The sequence below is a fragment of the Hippopotamus amphibius genome, chromosome 2 (assembly GCF_030028045.1).
Source record: "Hippopotamus amphibius kiboko isolate mHipAmp2 chromosome 2, mHipAmp2.hap2, whole genome shotgun sequence".
NCBI lineage: Eukaryota > Metazoa > Chordata > Mammalia > Artiodactyla > Hippopotamidae > Hippopotamus > Hippopotamus amphibius.
Window position 1 is genome coordinate 208,512,263 of NC_080187.1, and position 21,702 is coordinate 208,533,964.

The window sequence follows — 21,702 nt, forward strand, 5'->3', positions numbered from 1 at the left end:
TCTTTATCTATTGAAACCCCCAGCATGCAGCGCGACAGGGTGAGCCTAGAAAGAAAATCATGGCTCCCTGTGGAGAGGGGAAAAAAGAAACAGCAGTTGAGGAGCTGGAACGTTGAAAGGGAATGAACCTCTCTAGTGTTTTTGGTCGGGGAGAAGCAGTTGTGCTGAGCTTTGGAATGCAAGCGCAACATATGTGCCTCAGTTGGACAAAACGCTTCTCGAGTCACGTCAACTGCTAGGCCTGCACGTTGGTGCAAGGTGGAGGCCTGGATAATGAGGGACAGACTCCTCGAGAAGCCGCGAGTGGATAATGCTACATAAGTATGGAATTATATACCGCATTTTCACCATTCTGTTTAATGAGAGCCGCCACCGCAGCGAATCACTTGCCACACAGCCGAAATGGGCCATTAGCTATCAAGGGAAAATTGTCTTTGCCGCTTTCAGCAGATGGAGCAAATATTTTACAAAGCAATTTTACATACCAAAAACATTTGTGTGCCTTGGTAATGTTGGCTGTTTTACATTATGTTACCTTCTACAGCAGCATAATTTTCCATCTCATCGAAGGCAAAGTTGGCATTTTTGATTTTTAAACTCTCAATTAACAATTAAACATGGAGTATTAAGGCAGTCCTTAAACTTTAAGTAGGTGTGGAAAGTAGTTTATGACTTGCTGAAGACATTTTCATTTTTTCTTCATCCTCTCAGCATATTTTTGCACTCTAAAGAGGGACGACTGCTAATGATCTTAATGGGAAGGAATGAGTGAAAACTTCACTACTGATGGCAGAATGAGAGTAACCTATGCATAGAGTGATCAGAGCATTTGCTGGCCTAAGCGTCCAGCATGGGTTGTGGGTACACGGTTTGGCCCACCCATTTGTATCAGTTTAAAATGTTTAATATTCAATAACAGGAAAATCCAACTCAAAATGACTTTAAAAATAAAGAGAATTTTTAAAAATAAAAATAAGAAATAAAGAGAACTTATTATCTCAGCTAGCTGAAAATCCAGAGACTGGCTCTGGCATCGGACAAGGCTTAATCCAGTGGCTCAGTATCACCAAGGACGCAGTTACTTTCCATCCCTCCTCCATACCGAGCACAATGTCTGCTCCGTCCTGAGGCTAGCTGTCCCCAGGGTTGCTAGACGGCTGACAGTGGCTCCTGGAGCTTGTCCTTGGTCAAGGTAATGGGAAGAGAGAACATCTCACCAGACAGCATTCTCAGAAGAGCATAAAAGCTTTCTCAGAAGGCCCCAGCAAGTGCTTCCGAACACTTGATTGGACTGAGTCATGTGCCCCTCCTGAACCAATCACTGTGGCCGGGGTATGGCTTTGCTAACCAGGCGCCCATCCCTGAAGCTGAGCATGGAGTCACTCTCAAGTCTTACATAGCTAAGAATGGGGAAGGGACGGTTCCTGAAATGAAGTTGGGAATATTATTACCTGGAACGAGGGGACAAAGATGCTGGGCAGCCGACAACAGATGTCCATTCTATCATTTTTCATAAATATGACAGCACAGACTTAGCATCACATGTGGATGATCGAATCTGACCCAGATGGACCATCAGTGCCCACTGATGGCAGTTACAGATATAGATCTCGTTGCACTATGGCATACGGGTAGCAACCAGATTTGAATCCCAGTTTGCTCCTTCATGGCTGCGTGACATGAAATGGAGCTGATAAAAACTACTTCAGAGAATGGCTTTGATAATAATATAAAACCCCTGACACAGACTTGCCACGTGGTAAGCTTTCAATAAGAGAGAGCTATTGTTTTACCTAAAAAATAACTATAATGTAAAAAGTGTCCCATGCAAGCAAAGCAACCTTCCTAAATTCACCCTCAAGTTAGGAATCCCTTCCTTCTCTGTGCCACTAGCCATTTCAAAACCTGAGCACCTTTCATGGAACCCGCACTTTCCCTCTGAAAGTAGCAGCAGGGGTGGTGGAGAGCACGCACCCCAGAGCCAAAGGGAGCCAGAGAGCTCCTGTGGTCTCGCTATAGAGCGTAGAAGCCCCATCCTCTCTTCTGTTACACGAGGCATTTGTCTTAGGTGGTCCAGATGGCCTCTTTCAACACGGACATTCTTACTTAGTTTTTCAAGTGATTGTCTTGCCCTTTTGGCCCTATGTCACCCTCCATTCCTTCATTTAGGGATATTAGAAGGGTCTATAAGGCAGAATCATCTAGGCAGGTCCCTTAGTTTCTCTTTTGAACAACACCAAATAATGTTTGATGTGAGAGATTGGAGGTGATTGGCCAAGAAGTTATTTTACTTAATTCACCACTGCAGATCCAGCAAAGAAGCTTCTGAGATAACAGGAGTATGGGTGGGATTGATATTTAGAGCATTCTAATTTGTATCCTTTCTTCCTCCTTGCTCATCCTTCCCAACACACACACACACACACACACACACACACACACTCACACACTTAGAATTTACTTGGGAAAGTTAACTCTCTGGAGCTTGAAGTAGTTTTACTCATTGAGGGCAATATTAAATTGGATATGCTAGCAGCTTCCCCTGAGATATCCTGAATTTCCCAGTCAAATATTTCTTCCTTCAAATTTACACTTTCTTGATAGAAAAGAGAGAGAGAGCTGAGAGGCAGGGTCCATGCTTGATAGACAAGAATCTCCAGGATGCACTGGTCAGGCTGATGGAGGCCCTGTAGTTATCTTGGAACCCTCCAAGGTCATGACTATCACAGATGCACTCTGAGGGGTAAATATGGATACTGGGCAAAGAGTGACAAGGCTATGCAGTGGCATAGATGAGGCTCAGGTTCCTCCTGGGTGGGAACTGCTCTAGAGCTGTTAGCTCCACAGAGGCCAGTAGCTACTGCGCATTGCCAGAGCCAGTGCAATCAGAATGGAATGAAGATCTGGAATTGATTTTTTTCAAATTGAATTGGTATTTTTCTAATGTTTGTTTATCATCCATGATATCTATGCTTTCCTTTCCACATCCCCAGAGTTGTGAGCTCTAAACAATCTGCTCCATGTAGATGATAAACTCTCTGAAACACTAACCAGTAGCCTATCGCCTTAATGTGACTTATTGAACTACTCATTTCAGAAGTATGTAAGATAGAGAATCTGTGCCCTGGTTGCTGGCTTGTAACAGATATTCTACACACACACACACACACACACACACACACACTTTGCAAGGGTAAAAAACAGGGGGGAAGAAAGCAAACTAGCAATGGTTCCTCCAACTCCATTGTTTTCTGTCTTCAGTCACATGTTGAAAATCACCCAATAACAGAACCTGACAACTCAGCAAGTGATCTTACACAAGCCTCTTTACTCCAGGGGCCTCTGCTTCCCATTTGTAAAGCAGGGGAAGTAATCCTATGCTAGCCCACCTCAGAGGGTTGGTGTCAGCACCAAAGGAGGTAATGAATGTGAGCCTGCTGTGACAAAAGAAAGTATTTTATGAATACTGTTCTGATGATTCACATGAATTTGGGGGTTTGTGCGGCATGGTTTTGTACGTCTGTGTCTGTGTGTATCTGTGTGCATCGGTGTGTACTTAAGTTTACTCTGAACAGAATAAGCCCAAATAGCTACAGATCCTCCCTTATCAGCATCTGCCCTTAAAGTTGTGATCATTGTGTTTCAACTATGCAAGATGACAAATACTAGAGAACAGAAACTCCCCCTAAGCAGAGAACTTGCATCTGACATCTCTTCATTGAAACTAAGGCCATTCTTAGTATAATCCTCCTATTTCCTTTCAGATGCCTTCAAAATAAACAAATAAATTGAACAGCTAATACCCCCAACCCCATTATACCTCTGCATGTCTTTTTCTTAGAGAGTTCCTCATAGCCCCAACCTGCCTCCGTGTGCCCCAGCATCCCTTATTGAGTGTCACCCTGCCAGTGCCTTCGGCTATGTACTTCTCGTGATGGGACACAATTTCCACAGCAGACTTTCCTCTAGGAAATTTACCCCCTTGCTGTGGCTTTGTACACAGTGCAAACGCTGCGGACCAAGGCAGAATGGCTGGCTTTGAAAGCAGAGGCAGTGAGGGCAGCCTGACACAGTGTCCAGATGCCTCTCGCAAGCCACAGCCTCACAAGTTAACTATTGGCCCTCACATAGCACATTGCATCTGAGGTGACACTTCATAAATGTCACCTCATTTATCTTCCCATTGCCCCTCAGAGGCCAAGAATCTCATAAAATCCACCCAGGAAGAATTGGTGGTTCTTAAGTAGTCATCCCCCAAGGTGGTTCCTGGGCAGCAAGGAGGCAGCCTGTTGCAAAGTTTCACATTTTCCCTTATTCTGTAACTTCTGCTGTTACGGGCTGGGTCCCTGAGTTTACCACCACCATGACTCAGTCCACAAATACTGAATGTTCCCTGTACTGAACTGGGGAGCCTAATCTCAAACTCATGGACTACACCATTAAGGAGCCCCTAGGGAGCTGGAGAGCTTGGAGAAAGGCCACCCCACTGGAACAGCGGAGAAGTCTTCCTGCAGGAGGTGTGATGAGAACTAACTCTGAGAGAGTGAGGAGGAGTTAGCCAGGGGAGGGAGGGGAGAAAGGAAGGCAGAGGAAAGAGACTGAGCCAGAGAAGTTTGGGGTGAGGTTGGAAGCTGGAGAGGAGAGAAGTAAGGCTACGTTAGGAATCAGAGGTCAGGTACAGAGGGCCTTCGTGCGTGTCTGCATGTCATACTGAGGAGTTTCGACTTAATCGTTAAACAGATAGAGATCTAGTTTCAAGACAAGTGGCAAAGCTTTCACCTATGCCTTCATTGTCTCATCTCCATCTCTAGCTGCCTCCTACCCCAACACATAAACACTTTTTTTCCTTAGTTCCGTTAGGCCTAACATTCTGTAATTTTTTCCCTCAATTATTTTATTGTGGTAAAATACCCATAACATAAAATTTACCATCTTAAACTTTTTTTTTTTTTTTGGCTGCGTTGGGTCTTTGTTGCTGCATGCGGGCTTTCTCTAGTTGTGGCGAGCAGGGGCTACTCTTCATTGCGGTGCACAGGCTTCTCAGTGTGGTGGTTTCTCTTGTTGCAGAGCATGGGCTCTAGGTATGTGGGCTTCAGTAGTTGCAGCACATGGGCTCAGTAGTTGTGGCTTGCAGGCCCTAGAGTGCGTGGGCTTCAGTAGTTGTGGCAGGAGGGCTCAGTAGTTGTGGCAGGAGGGCTCAGTAGTTGTGGCTTACGGGCTTACTTGCTCCACGACATGTGGGATCTTCCTGGACAAGGGCTCAAACCCGTGTCCCCCGCGTTGGCAGGCAGACACTTAACCACTGCATCACCAGGGAAGTCCCCCATCTTCACCATTTTTAAGTCTACAATTCACTAGTATTAAATGCACTCATAATGTTGTGCAACCATCACCACCATTCATCTCTATAACTCTTTTCATCTTATGAAACTGAAACTCTGTGCCCGTTAAACACTAACTCCCTGCTCTCCCTCCCCCTGACAACCACTATTCCACTGTCTGTCTACTCTAAATACCTGTCATTTTTTGCATGAATGAATGAATAAATGAATTATTTCTCTTGGACTGACTTGATGTGATAGCAGATAGCAGATCACTGGATAGATGGTTCAACACCTTTCAGAAACAGGGCAGAAAGGGCCCTTTAATTAGGGCAGAACAAAAAGGAAGTCTCCACTGTCCTGGTAGAGGGCCTGCCCTGCATGGGTTCTTTACTTGACACTCAGTTTCCTAGGCAGGGTGGGAACCCACGGCCGTGCTTCATCATCCCAGTTTTGGGGCACTGCATGAACCACAGTTAATTAGTCTTTTTCGATAGAGTAGAATGGTTTTAACTGAAGCAGGTATAAAACAAAAAGAAAGGTGGGTGTGGAGGACAATGCTCAAAGAAGGAACCGAGAGGAGGGGTCCAGGTTGTTGGAACTGCATGTTTTGTGTGCTTGTTTATGATTTGGATGCAGAGCCTTGGGGAGATGAGGTAATGTACAGGAAAGAGCAGAGAAAACATAAAGTGTGCAGGATACGAAGTACTCGGGCTTTGACAGCAACTTCCCTGCCTCTGCTTCCCAAGGCAGAGGCTCACTGTGTGATGTGGCTTCCCCAGCCCTTCTTAACATCCCCCGACTGTGCAGAGAGCCATTCTGAACAAGGGCGGGCAGAGGCACTCTCCCTGCCTCGTGGCATTTTTGTTTTGTATGTCAAGCACTTACTAAGCTAACTGATGAGAGTTTCCCACCAGGGTTTTCTGGATATTTCAGAAATTATTCAGGTTACTGGGACCTGCCTAGCATGTACTCTCAGATATTTGCCTTCTATTGTAGATTTTCAGAGGGCACTGGACCCAGAATGAACCAGATGTTCCAAGGAGCTGGGGAGAGGGGGGGAGGAAATCACTTTTTAATGGCAGGGAAATTGAAAATAAATGGCTATACAGACTATTTCTAAGATTCCTTCCTGCCCCATTCACCAAAGCTGATTCTTTTCTGATTCTCCCAAATTACTGATTGGAAAGTTCCCCCACAACCCAAAGCAAACCTGAGTTTTTCTGGTCAATGTCCCATATTTTGAATATGAATTCTGCCCATCAAATGTTCTGTGTCTACTGCCCTGCTCTTCTTCTGAGAGAAATAAAATCTGAAGAGGCGGCGTCTATCTAAAAAATTTTAGATAGTCTAAGACTTTCCAAAAAAAAAACAACAAAAGACAAAAAACAAATGTCCTGACAAACAGAGTCTTTTCATGTCAAAAAGCCAGGTTTCTTATTCATTAGAGGGTTTCCTACTGTCTTCATTTTGACAGGATACTCTATAGCTTGGGGTTGTTGTACGATGATGTGGGGCCAGCCTCACATCTAGTCAGATGAGGCTATGACGTAGTGGGGCACATCAGGTGACTGAGGCCAGTCCCTCTCCCCATCTCACTCTTCCAACCCGCCCCCTCCTAAAATCCCACCTCTATAGCGTCAGCTTTGATCCCACAGATACATGGAGGCCCCCCAACCAAGGGAAAAGGGCACAGCTTAAGGAGATGAAGGTACCCAAGAAAGACCCTGCCGACTCCATGATCCTTCCCAAGGTCAGCTCTGTTAGGGTCATAGGATAAAAAACATTCTGGTCTGGGTTGCCAGCGGGGAGGGAGAGGAGGGGAGGGAAGGAATGGGAGTTTGAGATTAGCAGAGGCAAACTATTATATATAGGATGGATAAACAGCAAAAACCTACTGTATAGCACAGGGAAATATATTCAATATCCTGTGACAAACCATAACGGGAAATAATATAAATACATGTAAAACTGAGTTACTGTGCTGTACAGAAGAAATTAACACATTGTAAAATAACTATACTTCAATAAAAAAAATTTTTTAATGAAAAAAAAGCCCATTCCAGTCTGAAGGACCTTAGGAAGAAGACAGTGAACCCCACCTTTTACACAATGGGAAACTGAGGCCCACAGTGGGGAGGCACAGTGCCTGAGGACATGCCATTGGTCAGGCTGCTGTGGGTCTGAAACTGGGGTTACCTGATGTCCAGAGAGAAGGCTGCCTTTTGGAGACAACAGGCACGATTAGCAGCAATATTTAGGGGCCAAATCACTTTGAAATATGAAAATTGAAATGACCGGAAAAAAATACAGGAAATTTTCAAAATGGCTTTCTGACTCTGGGTAAACAGTAACCACATTTTTTTTGCCTGTTGGAGGCCTGGTTTTTAATCACTCCACAAGCAGTTTTCATTTCTGTAGTAAAATTGCTTGTGGTTCTATTTAATTTGTTTCTGCAGGAGCCAGCTTTGGTGAAGATCTCCGAGGAGCTGGCGGGCATTTTAGCACAGCACGCACAGCCAGTCAATGAGAAACGGTTCCCCACGTGGAGGAAATTCCTCCAAACATTTCTCAGTCAAGGTAAATAAGACTGTAAAGCTTCTATTGAGGGTTAGTCGGCACAACCTTGAATTCTAGTTTTGGGTCAACCTGGGGCCGATTTGAATACCTTGCAATTCTTGTGTTGGTTTAGAAAAGTGCTCCTACAAGCAGACTTTCTTTTTCTTTTAAACTTTGCCGAAATATTTATCTTGCACTCAGCCTCTTAAGTAAACAGGAACTGAGCATACCAAGCGTGCCGTGCATAGCTCAAATTCTGACCATATTTTTGCACCACAGACTTCTCCTGAGAAGTAGGCTTGGAATCAGGTGACCTGGGTCTGGATGTTATCCTTGACCTTGAGCAAAGCTGTTAAACCCTTGGAGGCCCAGTGTCCTCACCTCCTGCAAAGGGTTGTTGGGAGGATTCAATGAAATACAGACATGAAAGTTTCTACCATGGAGCCTGACTCAAAATAAGTCTTTAAGAAATGTTTGTCTCTCCTTCCGTTTTCTAGAAGAGCAGAATTGGCCTCACTTCCAGTTCTGAAGGTAGGCTTTGTAAATAAGTATCCTCCTTCCAGTCCTGGAGCAAAGCCAGCCTCTGTTTCTTTCATCCTCCTTCTCCTGACCTCTCCTCAATCTTCTAATGACATTAGGAGGTCACTGGATGAGGGAATGAATGGAGCAAATGCTGCTTTTCCCCAGTTGTGGAGGTTCTGTGGGAATGCTACACCGAGGCATGACCACACACTGCCCCTCACTTTCTAGGCGGTTACAGTGTAAGGCAGATATTCCCATGTGCGTACCCACATGGATGATAAGAGGAGGCTAGCATACAGGCCCAAGAAGGTATCTTTCCACTCTATCCACCACTGTCAAACGATAATAATATATTAACATGACTATATAATAATATCATAACAATATTATATCAGATGCTAACAACGGCAGCAGCAACAACCCCATGGTGAGATTAGCACAGTGAAGGCAACGTAATAAGCACAGTCTGTGCTTACTATGTACTAGATTCTATTCTAAGTACACTTATATTAATTTCTTTGATCCTCCTAACAGCCCTATGAGGTGAGTATCACTATCACCCTCGCTTTATAAAGGAGGAAACTGAGGTAGAAAAGGTTAAGTAACTCTCCCCAAATCACTCTGTGAATACGTAGCAGAACCAATAAAAGGCTGCCCCTGCGCTGCTCCAGGAGTCTTGGCCAAAGCCAATGGGTACATCTACCAAGGAACAACTCTTCGCTCAGGTTATGAGATTGCATTGGAAAGGACGGATCTGTTGGGCGCTGCAATACACTGCAAGGAAGATTGGGGAGGAAGGGCACAGTAAACACTCTGTTAATGAATTATTTAAGCAAGGCGTCGGATGGCCCACCACCTAACAAGAATGCTAAAAAAGGATTCTTCGCTGGTGCAGGGAGAAGCCGGGACCAGTTATACTGCACAATCTCTAGTGTCCTCCCATATCTAAATTTCTGTAATTCTACAAATTTCCACATGCACCCACTGCAAGAAAAGTAAAACTGAGAGTCAACCCCATGCATAAATGGAAGAAAATAAGGTACATACAAAAAAAAAAAATGGTTGCGAATAAAGGAATTTTTTCAGTTAGGACCAGGAAGATCTCAGGTCCATACAGGACCGGATGTTAGGAAGTTTCCAGATCTTCTAAGGTCAGCCTGCAAACCTTCCTCGAATCTATTGATTTTCACATGAGCTTTGTAGAATAGAAAGGGTTGTCCCAGCCACTGTCTGACCTGAACTGTGTAACCACAAGCTTAGGCTTTGCCTCAACCTCCTTCATCTCCATCCTTTCTTCCTCACTTTCAGCCACGTTGTAAACATGGTGCTTATTTATGGGAGGTAGAACAAGCTTTATTGAGCCAATTTTATAGACGAAGAAATAGGATCAAAGCTAAGAAGTGACTAGGGCAAAATCACACAACAAATATGTGGTGAATGGGAAAACAATTAGATCCTACAATTTCAGCATTTCTCAAAAATCTGGTTCTGGTAAGTCATATGTTTTCAAACCTCTGCCCAGCTCTGAGCCCAGTGCATACAGCAAGCCCTGCATAAAATGTTCACTGACTGAGCAAGGCCTTCCCCCAGGTTTCCTGACCCTGAGGCCACCATCTCCTGCCATCTTCCCCTGTTGCCTGTTTCATTTCATTTCTACTCTCTGAAGTGTGCTTATGGTCACAAAATGTGCTATAGATTTGATTTCTACATTGTCATAGGATTATATCAAAGGCAATACATTTTTTAAAAGAGGAATTAATTGCTCTGAAAGGAAAAAAATTAACAGTGAAAAGACTGTGGTCCTATTGCTGAGAAGACAATACAAATAAGCTACTTCGAAGTAAAATAATCTTGTAACTATAAAGGACAATGTGTTTTCACCGAAGCACCATCTTTCAAAATGTAGGTGATAGCTAAAACCATAAAGTTTTCTGAATCAGAGAGACTCAATAGGTTTTTTCTGCTTGTTTTTATACATTGTGTTACCGTTGTTTTGTTACCTTTACCTTGTTAAATCCCCAGCAACCACTATTTAGTACAGCACACACTAGGAAACCTCATTTAAAGAAAAGCACATCTCAAACCAACCAAAAAGATAAATTAGTTTTCCTTCTGAAACTCAGTTTTCTTTAGGACCAGCTCCAACCACATTTATAGACATTTAAGGAAAGTGCCTTTTGTATAAAGTAACAAATGGCTGCATTTGAGAATTGTTAAAATCTCAGGATTTAACCATATATGCTGTTCAAAGCCTGTGGGCAGAGGTCACCTCCCAGCAAATTCCTGAAATACAGGCCAAATTTATCTTAGGCTTCAGAGGCTGCCTTGTCTAGGAACACTTAGTTGCTTTTCCTTTTAAATTATATTCTCTAATTCTTCACAAATAATATTCAAATTTTTTTTCTATAAAAGGGAGATATATATATACATAGAGAGAGAGAAAGAGTAAGATTTACAAGTTAGGCCTAAAAGCAGAAAATAGGGCCATGTAAATTTTGTGAACACCAATGAGCTGGGCCACAAATTTAGCCAGGGCTAATTTGTTGCTGTATGAACATCAGATTTGCCTCTGTGATTTTTGTTATTCAGAGAAAAAGGTGAAATATGATAAATTATAAAGCTCCCATTACCAGCATGGAGGAAGCTTAACTGTTCTCAAGAACGGCTCTATATTTTAAAACAACCAGCTATATATAGAAGTCCTTTGGCTGACACAATGGTCACTGTTCTCTTATGCCTGATAAAAGCCCTAACCTGTCAGAACTTCAAAAAACAGTGAAGTTGAACAGAAAGTGCAGTGGTCATCAAGGTACAAACTGTGGACTGTGGGCAGTTAATTCCCCCTGAGGCAGGGGTCCCCAAGCCCTGAGCTGTGGACCGCAGTCTATTAGGAACCGGGCCATACAGCAGTAGGTGAGTGGCCGGCAAGCAAGCGAACCTTCATCTGCTGCTCCCCATCGCTCCCCATCACTCGTATTACTGCCTGAACCATCCCACCCCTGGATCCGTGGAAAAACTATCTTCCATGAAACTGGTCCCTGGTGCCAAAAAGGTTAGGGCCCACTGCCCTGAGGGATCTGCTATAGTCCTCAGGTCCATCGTTTATGTAATGAATGGGCATAGGCTTGATGATCTTTATAGTGTCTTCCTAGTTAGGATCAAAACTACCATTCACTGAGTCCTACTACACACCAAGCATTGGGCTAAATACATAAAGACACAATATCATGAAGATTCACAACAGTCTGGTGAGGTAGGTCTTATTATGCCCGTTTTAGAAATGAGCGAAAGGAAGTTCAGATAATTGAAGCTACTTGCATAAAGTCTCACAAGACATGGCAGATGCAGGCTCTGAACCTGAGACCCTCTTCCAAAGCCTGGGCTCTTTCCTCTTGCTCTAAGTGAGTACTGTCCACGTGAGTTCATCCTTTCACTCACTCCATGCTTTTCACCCCAGGAGGCGTGATCGAAGCGTACCCACCTTCAGAGAGTGTCACCAACCTGACAGTGGACATGCTGATAGAACCCAATGGAGAAATCAGGATGCTGTCAACAGGGGACCAGTTTCATGCCGAAGGCCCCTTCGTCTCCTCCGGGACCACCATGCCTCAGACCTCAGTGGATCCCCAAGTTCTCAGTTCTTTGTGCCTTCAAATCGGAAATGCTTGTAAAATGAATAATGTGATTGGCTACTTTTCCATAGACCTGGTGACTTTTATTGATCCAAGCACCTTGGAGCAGCAGGTAAGTCAACTTGATGCCATGTGAAATACTGAAATATGTAAAGACTCCATACTGTCCATGCCCATCCAACAGGGACTGTGAGGGAGCTTCTAACATTCACTGCTCTTCTGATGAGATGACTGTACACAGTCGATGCCGGTTCAGGTGAGACCACACTTGATGTCCGTAAAGAAGAAACCAGTGTTACCAAGCAAAGAGCTCACTGCCGGACAGGCACAGAAGCCAATACTATGGCACTGGCTTTTAAGAAAAGAAAAGGCTTTATTTTGAGGTCAGCTGGCAAGGACACAGGAGGCATGGCTCAAATCTGTGGCTCCCTGATCTGGGATTTGGTCAAGCTTTTATAAGTTAGGGGAATAGGGTTGGTAAGTGGGGCAGGTTTTCGCTGAAGGGCTTTGGAACTCAGCCATTTGTGATGAGGTGTGGTGAAGGGGGCTTTAGCACCAGTTCTTCCAGGATAGTGGACCCCTCGCTTCTGAAAGGCCTCCGGCCTTCAGGTTCCCGTCCGTTCGGGTCCTTGGGTTTCACAGGAGGAGAAACTTTGCTTTCGGGTGTTGTATGAGATCAAAATTTTCTCTCTGTGCATACTTTGGCTGTATGACTTGCGGGTTTATTCTGTTATCTCTGAAAAACAACTCAGTTTCTTGTTAGAAACAATATAGGGCCAGTTTCAGGCTAGTTCTGCCGATACACCAGGGTGTCCTCATTCAGTACAGTTGCAGTTTAAATGACTACAACTCATCCTGATGGGGCCTTGGTTCAGCCCATTAATGTTCTGCCTGTATCTTATCGTGAGACTGTTTTATGCCATCCAGGGAGTGAACCTTTCTAGAATCTGTTCTTTTTTTTTTTTTTTTTTTTAATGGTATCTTTTTTTTTTTTTAATTTTTTTTTAATTTTTTTGGGGGGGGTACACCAGGTTCAATCATCCGTTTTTATACACATATCCCCATCTTCCCTCCCTTCCTTGACTCCCCCCTCCCCAAGTCCCCCCCACCCTCCCCGCCCCAGTCCTCAAAGGCATCTTAGAATCTGTTCTTAAATAGAAAGTCAAACACTAGAAAGGAGGTAAGAGGTCTTGTTTCTGTTCCTTTTCTTATCAGTAGTTCACCAGCAACTTAGGTGGTCAATTTTTTTCTTAATAAAAAATGTATTGGGAAATATTTCTTAAATATAAAATGGTCTAAATACTAATATAATGAACCAAGACCACCTCCAGTCCTGTGTACTGCTTGCCAACCCCCTCGCATGGCCCTTCCTCCTCCCAGAGGTATGCACCGTCTTGCAGTTGGGACTTTTATTCCTTTCCATATCTTTATGCTTTTACTGCACGTGACTGTTACTCAACCACGTTCATTTGCCTGACATGCAACAAGCCAAAAATGTTAAAATGCCAATGTTTGCAGCAAAGAAAGGGTTTATTCACAAGGCAGCCAAGCAAGGAGAAAGGAGAACAAGTCTCAAATCTGCCTCAAGGGGCTTGAGATATTTATGGGATAAAGGAGCAGGGTGGTCTTAGACCTGGGAAGTGTGGGGACAGGTGATTGGAAATAAGGAAAAAGGTGAGAGAATCGTCATTCTGCGCAGGTGTAACTAAGCTACAGGCCTCTTCATGAGAGGCGTGTTAAAAAATGGAGGCAGGGACTTCTCTGGTGGCGCAGTGGTTAAGAATCCGCCTGCCAATGCAGGGGACGTGCGTTCAATCCCTGGTCGGCGAAGATCCCACATGTGGGCTCACTAAGCCTCTGCACCACAACTACTGAGCCTGTGCTCTAGAGCCCATGAGCCACAGCTATTGAGCCTGTGTGCCACAACTACTGAAGCCCATGTGCCTAGATCCTGTGCTCCACAACAAGAGAAGCCATTGCACTGAGAAGCCCACGCACGAAGAGTGGCCCCCGCTTGCTGACACTAGAGAAAGCCCGTGCGCAGCAACGGAGACCCAACAGAGCCAATAAATAAATAAATACATAAAAAATACATACATACATACATACATAAATGGAGGCACTTGGCATGATCTGAGGATGGAGTTTTCCCCTTCTGATGTCAAAAGGTCAACAAGCTGACACTCAAGCCTGCCCAGTTGGAGGGTTGGTGGTCCTATCCAGTCTTAACCAGCTCAGCTTGAACTAGACACAGCTGATTCCAAGTTTCTGGGAAACAACTCAGGCAAACACCTCCTTGTTTAGGCTAAGTGTGGCTTGGAGGATATGCACTTTTTTTTATAGCAACAATTAAAATGACTTTGATCAGTGAAGGCAGACTACAGGTGTAATGGATTTATATATTTAATATATAGTTTAACTTGTTTTAAACTTTTTATAGATCATAACATCCTATGTATTATTATTCTACAACATGCTTTTACTGATTCAATATTTCATCCATGTCTTCATGTGCACATGTGTGCCTCTGATGTGTAATAATTCTAGATAATTTTTACCCTCTTTTGCTTTGCCCCCTCCCCCAACTTCATACCAGAAATTATAATATTTAAATTCACTACTACTTCACAAGACTCATTTTTCAAAACGTTCAGTTTCTCCTGTGTTAGTTTTGGGTGAACAGAACTCTGTCTAAAGGATGGCATGACCTCCTGCCTTCCCTGTCCTGATACTCTCTGGCCATCCAACATTGTAAATAGACTTTAGTTGTTTTATAGTCATTATTCTCAGTTTTACACTTCTCCATTTCAGTCAGATGATAGTTTCAAAGTGAGAGTTTATGTTGTGAGCAGTTTTTAGCTTATTCAATAATCATTTTCGATTTGCCTTCCTGAGCCCTCCATTGGTTTTGCATTCCTTTCTCAGGCCCCACGTGGAGAGAGAAAAGGACAAACCGAAGGGCATCAGGAAGCAACCTGGGGTGGAGGGAGGACCGGAACAATGCCCGCTGGCAAAAGAGCTGGGTGGCAGGGAAGCAAGCGGAGGAGAAACAGGAGAGGCTGTCATGAGAAACAAGGATTAAATCTGTGACCCCTGGGGTTGTAGGGAGGATGGAACTACGGGGACAGTTAACTTACAGTTTTTATTTATCCAAGTTGGGTATAGGGAGAATTGCAAGTGGCAGTGAGAGGTATCTTCTCCAAACACAGAGCTGGTCCTCCCACCCTTCACTTGGCTGGTCCCGTGTGCCTTGACAGCCTTTGCTCACATGAACTCCCCCTCTTTTTCTCTCTTTTCCAACACCCTTTACTCATCATACTACCTCCTGCCACAGGGCTTTTACACATGCTGCCCCTCTGCCTGAAATGCTCTTGCCTCTTCTCTTTTACCTAGTTAACTCCCTTCCCATCCATCATATTTCAGCTCAAGCCACGCTTTCTTAGGGAAGCCTCCCCCAAACTTTCTGACAAAGTCAAATTTCCCTGTTTTAGGTTCTCATATTATCATGTGCCTCTCCTTTATACCACTTGCTTTTGTTACAATTTTAAATTTATTTACATGATTATCTGATTAAAGCTGTCTCCCCCTGTACAGTATAAGCTCTCTGAGGAGATGTATTCTGTCTCTTTTTGCTCCCCACTCAATTCTCAGCATGGTCTCTGCCTTGGCACAAAGTAGGTTCTCAGTAAATTATTTGTTGAAAGAATGAATGAATGAACAATAGAGGTATTCTAGTAGATGTTGGATGATGGTGTTAAAGCTTTTAGAGAAGAGCTTAGAGATTAGTTGATGGGTGGGATAAATAAATATTAACCCAAGATTCTCTGATTTTGTCATACTAATACTTCACTTGTCTCTTCCTGTTAATACTTGGGTATATGGCCATTTGTGTTACAATTTTCAGTAGAACTTTGGAAGAAGTTCTCAGTGAGCACACCAGAAGCAGTTTCTACAATGGCAAGGGATGTACATTAACTCTCTGTATATAATAGATTATTTGCAAAATCACTGGTATATACTCTTACCATTTTGCAAGTGACATCACTTCAGAAAACACTGACATGCACTGTGGTGCAATCAAAAGATTGGCATATTAGCAATGTCATTTTTGCCAGTCTAATGGGAAAAAATGGCATCTTGTTTCAGTATTTCTTTGATTATTAGTGAGGCTGAACATCTTTGCTATATCTGTTGGCCATTTATATATCTTGTCTTAATTGCCTTATTGTATCTTTTGCCCCTTTTAAACTGGACTATAATAACAAATGGTGATTTGTAGAAGCTCTTTGTGAATAAGAAACTCATTCTTTGACTGTTATATTGATATATGTTACAAATATCTTCTCCAGATTGCCACTTGTGGCTTTTCTTCCTTTTTTCCAGCCATGTTTCTCTGCCATAAAATCACTGTTTTTTTCTTTGTAATTGATTAGTAATATTTGGGGGAAAGGTGTTCCAAGGAATAATGTCTTATTCCTCATCAAATTTCCACACAAAACTTAGTATCCATTGCCAACTTTCTCCTGAGTCAGCCACCATGATGACAGTGGTAATTATCTATTTCCATCATTCTTTCTACATAGATTAGTTGGAAATCTACTACAAGGAAGAGTTTTTCATTCCCCATCTTTCATTTATGTATGTAGGCATGTATGTATTTATGCCAGTTTAAACTTGTGAGTTTCTGATCTCTTCAGTCAGTTGTATTTTGACATTTTCATCATTTTGATGCTCAAATTGTCCTAGATTTGGCTAGTGGGAGACCCTCCAAGGTGGCTCTTGTGTCCTTTTGATGTGTCCCCATCATTCTTTGAGCGGTGTCTTACTTTCTAGCATAATGAGATATTCCAGGTTCATTTTACATTTTCTCTGACCCAGACCTAGGATCAACCCAAGAGCTTCGGGTCCTTTTAGTGGAGCATGGTATTAAGGTCTGGGGTCTTAGTGCTCTCATTGCTACTGGAGTGTCATTGCTTCTGGCTTCTCTCAGTGAACAGAGCTAGGGAATGTATGTATTATATATGTACAATACACATACACACAAGCATATATACATACATATATACATACATGCATGCATCTATAACCATTTCTATATCTTTCAGTGTGTATATTTTAAAACCATGCATTCCTGCCAATATTCCTAATTCTAATCTAACACCTCAAGATTCTTTCTAGACTTCCCTTTTTCCACACTTACAAATAAATACCTTCTCCAACAGTGAGAAACCTGAGTCTTTTTATCTTCAATATATTTACTTATTTGCTCAATTGGTTTATTTATTTCTTCAGTGTAACCCATCTCCCAACCAATCCTGCTGTCTTCTTCACCCACCACAGCTGTAGTTAGATACTGAACTCTGCCGTGTGTGTTTTAAGTTTATTTGTAATGCTCTTCATTATACTAAAGCTTCATAGTCAAGTCTAGCTCCTTCTCCAAATTGCTGTTACCTGGAGTTTATCACTTTCTTTCTATCATCTCAGTTTTATCAGCTATAAAATAAGTCAGTTAGCTTATTTGACTTCTGAGTTCAAAAATTATTTATTTCAATAATATTTTCATAGTATTTTTGTATTAAAAATTTAATAATAATAATAATAGTAAGAATCCACTTTTTAGAAATATCACAAGGAAATAATCACAAATATTTATGTACACATATATTAATCACATTATTAAGGGAAGTAAAAAACTTCAAATAGACTAAATTCTAATAATAGAGAATTTTTTTAGCAAATAATGTTAGATGAATAGGATCAAGTGCTATGAAAACTGTAAAACTCAAGTTTTTGAAGAGTATTTAACAGGAAACTATTCATAGAACAGTGGAATGGTAAAATACCGATAAAACAATATATGTAACATGATAATAGTTTTATAAAAAGAAAAAATAAATATATATACAGAGCAAAAGGAACCTAAAGAAATACACTAAGATGTTACAAGTCATTATTTCTGGATTAGAGGATTGAGGGTATGATAGGCAGAGTAATGGCCCCACAAAGAAGTTCATGTCCTAATCCCTGAAACTGGTGAAGTTTACCACACATGGTAACATGTGTATGTAATTAACTTAATAATCTTGAGATGGGAAGATTATCTTGGATTATGCAGGTGGGCAATGTAATCACAAGGGTTCTGCTGGCTTTGAAAATGGAGGAAGTGACCATGAGCCCAGGAATGCAGGTGGCCTCTAGAATCTGGAAAAGGCAAGGAAACAAATTCTCCTCTAGAGGCTTCAGGGGAAATGAAGCCTCCCTGACACCATGACTTTAGCCCGGTGAGACTTCTCATCTTTGCCCCTTTAAGCTACTAAATGTACAGCAGTTTGTTACAACAGCAATAGGAAACTAATACAGAGTGTTATTTCTGTTTTGTTCTTTGTGTTTCTGCATTTGCATTCTCAAAAGTAAGCATGTTTCTGTAGTCAGAAAAAAATATATAAATAATGATAATCACAAATAATGATAATTATAAAGCACTTTGACATACATGACCTTACATCCACATGTGTCTTGCAATAGAGGTGGGAGGCAGAAAGCTGAGGTGACTGAATCCATCTCAAAATCTTACTCTCTGGCCCCAGCTGGGCCCCCATAACTTGCCGTGCTGTCATAATAAGAGCAGAGGGGACTAGGAGCCAAAGAAAGATGGATAAAATGACAGCGGTCCACCAAGGACAAGGCCCACAATTGTGAATCCAACCAGATAAGAGTGTGAAAAATCCTGTCCAGACTTGAGATGAGAGTGAGGTTCTAGGGTAGCAGAATGGAGGAAGAGTTTTGGAAATGTAGGGCTTAAATATTGGGAACGTCAGGCAAAACACAGGGTCATTGGGAATAAAAGGAAAAGAGCCAGTCCCTGGGAAATGGAGCTGGTAAGAGCAAAGTACGAAACCGCTCTCGATAGTGGACTTCCGTCCAAGATTCCAGTACCCTAGGAATGGGGAAATTCCAGGCTTTCAGAGACTCTGTGCAGAATACATGGAGCTATAAGGTAGTCATTTTGGAAATCTGGCCTTCCCACGTGAGGATGAGGGGAGGGATCCAACCCTTAAACAAAGAGCAGCAAAAGCTATTTCCATACCCCAATAGGCCCTAGAGCCAGAGCCCTTGATGGGCAGTATCTGCTGGGTTCTAGGGGGGGACATGAAGCACCTGCCAAAGGCTTCAGATTCAAAAGACACTGACATGTTCATTGAACAAATATCTTATCAGGGTCTACTCAGTCCCTGTGCTGCATGCTGAGGGAACAGAGATAAACAAGACATGTTCCCTGTCATGAGGAAGCTCATTTCATATTGGTCACCAAATTCCATTTGATATACAAGCACACGATTGTTTTGTACTCTTACTGGTTCTTAGGCATAAACATTCCCTCCATGAGATTTGTAAATCCTCTAGAAAATGCACTGGTCCTTGCATTTTTTACCCTTTGTGATGTCTAACACAATGATAGTTACAGGACGGCAAGTTGGTTAATGGACTTTGGGAACTTCTAAAACATCCAGATCTGTTGAGCTTACTTATATTCACGTTTGGGAAATTCTAAAGGAAAGAACAAATGTTTATTGAGCATCTAGAATGTACAAGACATTACGGTAGGTGCAAGAAAGGCTGCAAAGATTCAAAAGAAGTGGAAGTGCCTGCCCTTAGGGAGTTCACAATCTAGTTGGGCAGAAAGACTTGAAAATGAGCGATAAGAAAAAGCTCAGGTGACAACTAAATAGAACAATGAAAGAGACATCAAAAAGGCAATGCCCGTTTAACTGCCTTCTGTTTGGAGCAATTAAGAAAGGTTTTAAAGAGTAGGTGGGATTTGAGCTGAAAGATAATTAGGATTTGCAGGAGGGTAAGAAAAGTGTATTCCAAGTGGGAAAGATGCTCTGAAGAGTGGTAATAGAAATGGACAGAACACATATGGGGACAAAATGATGATCTAAGTCTTACAAACATCATAACTGACTTGCCTCATATAAATATGCATTTATATATCACTCTCTGTGAGCCACCAGGGAACTGCCCTATATATCACTTCCAATTCCTTTTATATAAAGTTGCTAAACAAATAGATTGGCAAAGATGCTTTCTGTTGAAATTGCCAGGTTAAAAACTTCTCTGTTTTTAGATAATTGTAAACTTTTGAAATAGCTATCTCTGTTATGAGCATCGATAGTTACTAACTTTTTAAAGGAAAGGAAATCCAATTTTGAAAAAAACTTTAGATGAAAAACATCCGCAGGCTCCTAGCAATGGCCCTTCCTGGATACATAAGGTAGCTACAGAAGGAAAAGAGACTTGTTACAAAGTACAAATTATGAGGAAAGATAAAAATGGAGAGCCTGGTGTATACCAGAGAATAGCTCATATATTCTGAAAACTGTTTCTAAGAGTTTCTAAATACAAATGTATCCGCCTAGGATAGAAGAAAGAGATAGTTGAAAATATCTTCATTATGATGGATAGTGGGTTCTGGCCCTAGTCTTTACACTTAGCAGTTGTGATAGTTGAGACAACTCACTGGGCCTCTCTGAGCCTCATTTTTTCATTGACAAATGGTGAATCCCTGCCCTCCTTCCCACAGGATGTTCTGAGAGGCTGAGCAGATATAAGGTACTGTTCTTATTAAATCAAACAGCATAATCACATGTAAAACTGTCACCCGAGCCCTCAGCAGGTTCTCAAACTGTGAGTGGAATCTGAATTGAATTCGCATTATTTTTAAAAGTCAGTGAACATTATCATCTCAAAGTGATATATAAGCATCAAAAGTGAATATATTTATTTCAGAGAGTGGAAAAACCAAGGTCTACAGAAATATCACAATTCCTTCTTATTCACTGCTATATCCACGTCTGGCATATAACAGATCCACAATAAATATTTATTAAATGAATGAATGAATACTTCTCTCTGAGTCCCCCCTCTAGTACTCTCATTTGCAAGATCTCCCTATCTCTGTCTTCAAGATATACAAGGTATTCACCAAGGGACCTCAATGAGATTTACTTTTTCTCTTTAGGGAAGGTATTTTATTTATATGTAAGAAGGTTAACAGCTTATATCTAAATTAAAATTTAATAGGCCTTTAGTATGAACAGAAGTGCCTGTTATTCAATGTTTTTTAAATGCTATAATAGGCACATGGTAAATCACAAGTTAATACCTAGTGAAGGGAAAATAGATCCCAAGGGTTTTGAAGCATTGAAGTAAAAGACCTGTCCCTTTAAGACGGCTGCATCTTTGTGTCAATGAAACAGACCTATAATACAGAAGTAATAATAATGATGATGGTGATGATGGCTTCTGCAATAAGTATAAAGGCAATGGTGACAATAATTTTTACAGTGAAAATTACAGTTCTGTTTCTTAATACTGATAGCGCAGTAAACTAGTGACCAACTTTGCTATATATAATCTTACCATATGTGACTGTCCTTAAATGTTGGGTTAATCCCCTTACATTGCAAACCTGAACCTTCAGAAAGATTGAACCCAAGCCTAAACATCAGCTCTTGGGTAGAACTTTGGTTGGTCTACAAAGAATACACCCAGTTCCTCTGTTTATGTCTAGTCGCCCCACCCAAGACTTCTTTAGATGACTGCTCTCATCATGGAGATCCTTGCTTCCTTTTGAAAGAAACCCGGACACTTCTCTCCGGACGTGG

General features: G+C 42.0%; 1 protein-coding gene across 1 annotated transcript in view; it reads left to right on the forward strand.

Annotated features, from left to right (window-relative positions):
• Nucleotides 1-21,702, forward strand: part of IQCH (IQ motif containing H) — a 94,544-nt gene that overhangs the window by 36,290 nt on the left and 36,552 nt on the right. The window contains exons 6-7 of the mRNA XM_057724877.1: nucleotides 7,781-7,901; nucleotides 11,860-12,146. Of these exons, the coding sequence (XP_057580860.1) occupies nucleotides 7,781-7,901; nucleotides 11,860-12,146 (408 nt within the window). The remainder of the gene's footprint in view (nucleotides 1-7,780; nucleotides 7,902-11,859; nucleotides 12,147-21,702) is intronic.